Raw genomic sequence first — 7,838 nt, 5'->3', positions numbered from 1 at the left:
TCTGAACTATTGGAACTCTCAGCTTATTTTCAGATGCAAATAAACATTAATGTCAATGTCTTAACAAAAGTGGAGACTATTACATCGAACTCAATCTTCTTTTCTAATTTTAACGATTATTAACTGTTGAGGGATCCGAAATAACACTTTAACAACTACGAAGACGTCTAGAGTCTGGCGATCTGCAGACAATGCAGAGCCACTCGCCTTCCAGGGCAGTCTTAAATCCCTCGCAGTTCATGTGTAACCGTTCCTCGCACAACTCGCACTGTACCATGTCGTCCCAAGACTCGGGCATTGAACAACGACAAAATAAATTAGTGTCACAAGTTTGACTCTTATTGAATCTAGCGGTGTTCGGCTATGGCGGAAAAGGTTCAAAAGCGACCTCTCTCCAGACATTAAACATCCGACAGGATGCCAGTTCGTACGCATTAACGATACGCATGTTTTGAATTAAAAACATACTTTGGTACGCACTGGAACGTAACGTATCATCCATATCATCCCAAACCCACTTCAATCTTTGCTTTCCATGAATCAAGCAAACATTTAAAAGATAAAATTCTCATTAAAATGTAAAATTCTTCTGCCATTTTAATAACTTTTGATTCTAATTCGTTACATTAACTAATTTTGGTTCCAACTTGTATGACAAAGAGAAAAGTTTGCACAATCACGTCACGCAATATATTAAGCTGGGTTTGTCCAGTGGATTTTGATGGTCGCAGGGAAATGTTGAGTTTATCGCTCAAAACCGTTGTGGTCCATAAGAGCGTAACATCATTAATGACGGAAACAAATTTGCAGAAAGAAGGGTTAGTTCATCGGGTTCCGCATGCTAAATCTTGGGAGATTTAAGAATCATGCAAGTGATCTTTGGCACCAGCGCAATAGAGCAAACACATGGATTTGCGTTGTTTTTAAGAAGTTGGTGGATGGAAGCTAGAGGTATACCCGCGGGTTTGAGGCAATCCATGACCTCATTGGTGTATAAACTATGTACTGATATGCTTTTTCAGCCCGATTAACGCCTGCATTATGAGAATTCTTTCGTACAAAGTAGTGAATTTTTGATATGCAAGTTAAGGTCGAAGAGAAGGGTCTCCTCTGATCACGCTGGTATGAAAAACATTTTAGCTGAAGTTTCCGTATTTTATCTGTGAACTAACTGAATATATCTTGTAACTTGTAGCAAGATAGAATTCCGTGAGCTACATTGTTGCATTCGCTGCGCGCTGGACAAAATATTTGAAATTTACACTTTCGATCGCTGTCCACAGGGGTGGTCTAGCCAAAAATCATTTTTGACTTGTGGCGACGCAAAAAAAAAGAGAATTGGAGAACAACTAAATTATTTTTGAAACATGTGTCCTAAACCCTTTTCATGGGCAAAAAATAAAAGAGAATTTTTTTCCGACGGGAAGTCGAGAGGACCGCTCTTAGTGAGAGCGGCACTTAAAAGATTTTACTCCGAGACTGAACTTTTTACTTTTACAGTTAAGAAATTAAACAACGTTTTCTCGTAAAACTGTCTGCTTTGGTCTTTATATCGATAAAACATGCGTCCCTGAGAGCCCATTTAATACGGACACCCAGATAATACAGACACTATGGCATGTCCCCTTGGTGTCCGTATTAACCGGGTCCCACTGTATTTCGTCTACACAGTACAAATCCATTGACTATCACCGAAACCTTACTTCCTAAATAATGATCAGATAAAGACTTTACTCAGTAGCTTTTACTCATTTAAAATTAGTCATTGAACATACTGATCGCAAACAGCTGTTTACTCCAGTAGATGAAAATTGATTTTACTTCAAATTAGCATTTAAGGTTAAGTCCCTCGGCAAACACAAAGACATTGGCTATAATTGTCACCTTTTTTAAATGCTGAAATGGTCAATACACTTAAATTTGCCGTCGTTTAGTTAAGGTTCGACAATTAGGAGAAAATATTCTCTTAGTTTGTTGTCAATTTTGAATTTAAAAAAAGCTTTACAAGACAAGGAGTTAAAGTTAGGGACAGTTAATTGCTCGGAAGCGAAAGACAAAGAATCAAGAAAACTTAAGGACAATTTAAAGATACACCAGCTACAAACTGGATATAAAGCGATCCTTTATTTTACATAATTTTTTTTAGATTAGTTGTATCTTTTCGTCTTTAATTCCCTTTCCCCTTAAACATAGTTATTTTATGAGAAGTTTTCATGTGTAATCAATTCTCGATTTCAATAATTTTTACAACATAGCTAGTAAATTTGTCTAATCAAATTCAATTGCGCGAGCGTGCTTCATATTCCTATTGTGCACGCTCATGACGTCAGCAAACAAATCCCTCGAGAAAAAAATTTCCATCGGGTTGAAAATGTTATAAAACAATTGGTTCATACGTCAGCTGTGCGTTCATCGAGATATGAAGCACAGAAAGAAGCAAGAAGCTAGAACTCTTGCGCATCTTTCTTGCTCTCCAAACTTCCCGCGTGCTTCATATCTCGATGAACGCACGCTGACGTATGAACCAATTGTTAATGAGCATTTAGAGATTGTGACTTATTCAACTTATTCCTCAACCAAGTAAAGTGGCCAGCTTAAACTTTTTATTTCCAGTTTGCCATGATGACTCAAGTCTCAACTTCACACAGATGATCTGGACACTCAATTAGCACTCTATCAATGAAAATTCATCCAGGTAAGGAGGAATTGTTTTCGCACCGAAAAAATTTTATTGTACAGATGTCTCCATATTTGCCTTTTATTATCAATTCATACCGGAGGCACCTAATTTATTCCGCTTCCTTCCTTTTAACTCTATAAACAATTTTCTGACGCGTTTTAAATGAGAAAACGTTGGTGAGGAAGTCCTCATGTGATTATAACTGAGGTGAGTAAGGTTTCAGCGATCGTGGCTGGCGTGTGCTGTTTAGATGAAATATTTCTTGCTGCGATCACAGATAACCTATAAGAAAAAAGGAAACGAATACAGAGTTATGTCAAAAACAAATTTTACGTCAGGTGGAATACAAACGAAAACATTCGGGGAACGGCTATGTTCCCCCTCGCTGGTGGGTGGGTTAAAGCAAGAAACACTTCCTTTCGCAGCAGTTAACATTCTCCTCGCCATCACGGCATTTGTTGGGAATTCTCTCATCCTGGTTGCCCTTCACAAGGAATCTTCACTCCATCCGCCATCCAAACTCTTGTATCGTTGTTTGGCGACAACTGACCTGACGAGTTGTCTTGTTACGCAACTTCCTCACGCTACTCTCTGGATGTACGTGGATGGTGAACTGTGGAGTCTTTGTCTATTCGCATATGACGCAGGCCACATCACAGGCTATGCCTTGTGTTTGGTGTCTTTGTTGACGATAACGGCCATAAGTTTGGACAGACTTCTCGCCCTGTTGTTGGGGCTAAGATACAAACAAATTGTTACTTTGAAGCGCACATATATTACTGTAGTTACCTTTTGGGTTGTATCTGTCGTCGCTGCTTTGTGCTTCATTTTAAACTACCATATAACATTATGGTATGGCCGTATAATAATACCTTCTTGCCTTGTTATCTCGGTTGCCTCGTACAGCAAGATTTTCCACACACTCAGTCAACATCAGGCTAAAATACACGATCCTGTTCAACAACATCCGCGGCTACCAAATGCACTTAACATGGCGAGATACAGAAAGGCAGTGAACGGTGCACTGTGGGTGCAGTTAGCAATAGTTGTTTGTTATTTGCCATATTGTTTGGTGGAAATTGTGATCACCCGTAGCAAAACATATTCATCACACTTGGTCGTCTTGTGGGAAATAACAATTATCTTAATTTACTTCAACTCAACATTAAATCCGTTTCTTTACTGCTGGAAGATTAGTGAGGTGAGACAAGCAGTGAAGCAGACAATCAGACAAGAACTTTGTTGTCCATGGAGTTAGATCTCTCTTGAGCTAAAATTTGATTGAATACTCTTAAAGCTGACTCAAAAAGTCATAGTTATTATTACGGATATGTTATCGAACAGGAAGAACTAGAAACGTTGCATGAGCTGTTGTCTATATTCTTTATTTCTACAGTAACAATTTATCCACAGCCCACGGTCAGACTAGTCTCGGATTAAAAAAAAAGGAAAATACGTTTCTTGCTATCATGCTTATAATTGGCTTTGACGCCATTTTACCTTACGAACCGTTCATAAGTCTTGTTAGAGACTCGAATTCGTTTTGATGTTTGAAAAAGTCTATAATGTATGCTTGTCAATTTGTAAAGATACTTTTATAACTATGCAAGCGTAGGATATAGAATTGACCATTTCAGGCCATTAATGAGAGAATTCTCTCAGAGATCGATCGTTTCTTCCTGAAATTAAAGATTGCATTTAATTGTATACCCCTAGCTGTCAAAAACGTTTGGCCTAACAGAACGGAGTTTTATGTTTTGTTGCAAAATAATAATAGTAGCTCAAATTTCCTGTCGAAGCATTCATACCTAGTCATGTCTTGATTGAACTTTGTCAATGAAACAACTCGAAGTTGTGTTATTTACTTTTATTTAGTAAGACACCCAGCCTCTATTTTGTGACATTTAAGGATGAACAGCAAGAACCATATGTTTCCAAGTACTATTGATTCTCAGTCTTCGAATTCTGACAGAAAAACTTCCCTTAATTTGACTTGTCTTTATTTTTTTTTTCGATTGTTTTGTGGAGCTTTTTTCGAGTCAAGAATTTGCCAATTTCCAGAGAGAGAAGCTGAACAGTTAATTATCGGCCCTCTTCAGGTTTTCATTTAAAAAGTGATTGAAAAGAGTTTTAATATCGTATTGTCAAATGACAATATAATCGATGTTCAAATGTTTACCATATTAGTTAACACTATTGTTAATTTGTAAAGTGTTGGCAGGTGCCCACATATTGGTGATTGTTACTGAGTACCAGTCGCCACTCTGAATAATTAGAGAAAATTCACTAAAAATTTTGGGCGAAGCAATTCGTTCTCAGTCTTCGCTGAATTCCAACCAACTAACTTCCCTTAGCTGTCAATTTACTCCTTTCATCCATTTTATAATAATGTAATATAGTCCAGAATTTCTCAATACAGAGAGAAAAGATGAACTCTTAATTATCGGTGCTTGTATATAACAGTTCATATAAATAAACTGTTTATCTTATTGGCATTGAAAAAAATGATAAATGGCTCTTTTTATCATATTGTCATCAAATAAGAATAACCTCGACGTCAGTATGTTTGCCATGTAAACTAACTCTATTGCTAATCTCTAATAATCTGAAACTTTATAGTTGGTAGGCGCCCACTTATTACTGTTTGGTTACTGAACTGCAGTCACTATTCTGAACAGTCAGAGAGAATTAATGGAAGATTTCGGGAAAGCGAATTTCTAAAAAACATTAGGTTATTGTCGCATCTTTTAGCGATTAAGAACTTTTCCAATCAAACAAATTTTTTATTCGATAATGTATTTTCATAATAAAGGGGGTAAATTTCTAAAGAAACAGTGGTGCTGCGTCGGTGGGAGAGTATGACAGGGTAATTTAGAGTTAACAACTGAGTTGAAAACGTAAATTAACCACCGTAAAGAATTGAAAGGCTGACGTTTCGAGCGTTAGCCCTTCGTCAGAGCAATTGTATTTTCGTAGTCAGGATAATTGGTTATAGCGCTTCGATTCGCTGTCTTTCATATAGAAATAAAGAATATCAACAACAGCTTTCACGACGATTTCAATGAGTCACTTATTTCTCCCTTCTTGAAAAATATCCTTCGAGCCTTCTTAAATAATAACTCAAGTTTTGACTGTCCGCGAATTCTCAATATTCATCAGCGGTCAGTGACTCTTTCGTGCGTTGCGTAAGCATGATAATTTATTAATCAAGATGTACAATAAAGGGATGGAAAGTTAAAACCTATTAACACTCGATGAAGCGATTACTTTCAGTCTACCTTTATTACCAGCTATTATTACCTTTGAACCTATAGTTGCTCTCGGATCCATCTTAAGCAACTTTTACCCATCTGAAGCACGAATCCACAACACAGTTGGCGCTGGCCTTATTTTTGAGTCTTGAAATTTTTTCAGATACCAAATTATTCATTTCGCTTGCGTTACATAATGACTTCTCATTCAACTTTACATTTCTTTTCACTTCAAATTCATTATTTTATTCCTTGACGGGTAAATAGCTGATAGGCCAACAAAACGATTCATTTAGAGCGAAAAAAAAGTTTTGATTATTGTGTAAGAGTTCTTCCCCTAATTTCCTTCAAATTCTCTTTGATTATTCCGAAAACCGGCTGATCAATAATATGTGGGCCGTAATTAGCTACTTATTTAAATAAATAAAGTGAAATTTAAGCACAAATTAGCAATAAAAGTTACTTCCCATGGCAAATACAAAGATTTCGCCTATGTTTTTATTTGAAAATATGATATACGGGAATATTCTTAGATGACGATTACATTTTTTTCGAAATTTTTAAGTTTTTTTCCTTTTTTTTTCAAAGAACGAAATGAGAGACAACTGCCCTGTAACACTGATAGTCAATTTTATTTAAAATGCCTACAGTTATCAGAAACATCTTCACATATTTATACGGATAAAGGACAATTTTCTGATAACAAAACAAATTCCATTCGATCCGGAAACTGGCCTGTTCGTCTGGCAATAAGGTGTCAATGTTAAGCAACTTCTTTAAGAATGAGAAAAAATTATTCACTTTTTCATTATGATTCTTTAACACGTATTCATCGTACATCACTCTTCAACTACTCTTTTAAGTTTTATCCAATGCTTCATATTGTTGAGAAAAATAAAAATTCAAATCTTTTTTGTCGTTTACAAGTTATTGTCTTCATGTTAAGTGAAGCAGCACGAAAAATGCTGAGAAAAAGAACTGGTCAGTGTTTTTATTGCCTTTTCTTTAGAAGTTTACGTGCGAAAATAAATAAATAAATAAATAAATACATAAATAACGAGACTATCGACATACTTCGAGTAGCGATTTTCCAGTTCCCTATTTCTCTCTACTATTAACAGACCTGATGAGCGTTCTCCAGCAATATTAGTAACCAAATAGGTCATCCTTAAAAGTATTCATTCAAATGTAGCTAAAGAGGGATCTGACTCTATGGACAGCAAAGCACTCGTCTGATTGTCTGTTTCGCTGCCTGTCTTTCTTCACTAATCTTCTAACAGTAAAGAAATTTATTTAACGTCGAGTTAAAGTAAACTAAGGCGCCCTCTATTCTTCCTAGGACGACTAAGTGTGGCGAATATATTTTTTACTTTTGGCGATCCATTACTAGAATCGCGGTAGCCTCTCGTATATCGGGCTCTAGAATAGCTAATAATGAAAATATAGATGTAGTAGAGGGGTAAGGAGGGTGGGAACCGAGTACCAATGGAACAGTGATTTGCTACCACACATTAATTTCGAAAAAAATTTTCTGCTGGCAATCAAAGTGATTTGAGAGTGAGAAAAGAAACAATTCATAAGACATTAATCGGCTTGATTTGCCTAAAAATACATTGCTTGGAAATAATGCCCAGCTGAAAAAAACAATGTAATTCTTGAATTTCCCTATTACAAGCTATCAGTTTTCTGCTTCAACCCTTTGCCTCACAACTTTAGGGCTTTGTATCCATTGACACAGTGCAATTCTTGAATTCCCTTTTACAAGCTCTCAGTTTCCTGCTTAAAACCTGTTGATAAGGCGTCTACTGAAAATTTTTATCGGTCTTTCGTCTTTGGTTCCTTGCAGATACAACAAATGTAATCAACCGAATTGTGTTTCTTCACCGCAATCATTTTGTAAGCGATGG

General features: G+C 36.4%; 1 protein-coding gene across 1 annotated transcript; it reads left to right on the top strand.

Annotated features, from left to right (window-relative positions):
- The first annotated feature begins 2,666 nt into the window (after nucleotides 1-2,666).
- On the top strand, nucleotides 2,667-3,971 carry LOC149037460 (melanocyte-stimulating hormone receptor-like). The gene has a single exon (XM_089187094.1). It carries the CDS (start codon nucleotides 2,931-2,933, stop codon nucleotides 3,936-3,938), a length of 1,008 nt encoding a protein of 335 aa, XP_089043220.1. The 5' UTR covers nucleotides 2,667-2,930; the 3' UTR covers nucleotides 3,939-3,971.
- Nucleotides 3,972-7,838: the final 3,867 nt, after the last annotated feature.

The sequence above is a fragment of the Pocillopora damicornis genome, chromosome 11 (assembly GCF_964200805.1).
Source record: "Pocillopora damicornis chromosome 11, jaPocDami1.2, whole genome shotgun sequence".
In the NCBI taxonomy this organism is placed as follows: domain Eukaryota; kingdom Metazoa; phylum Cnidaria; class Anthozoa; order Scleractinia; family Pocilloporidae; genus Pocillopora; species Pocillopora damicornis.
Note: the sequence above shows the minus strand (reverse complement) of the source record. Positions and strands in the feature narration are given on the sequence as shown.

What these genes read in the sequence shown, in the direction of transcription:
- LOC149037460 (XM_089187094.1), top strand. Translation starts at nt 2,931, where the DNA reads ATGAAATATTTCTTGCTGCGATCACAGATAACCTATAAGAAAAAAGGA.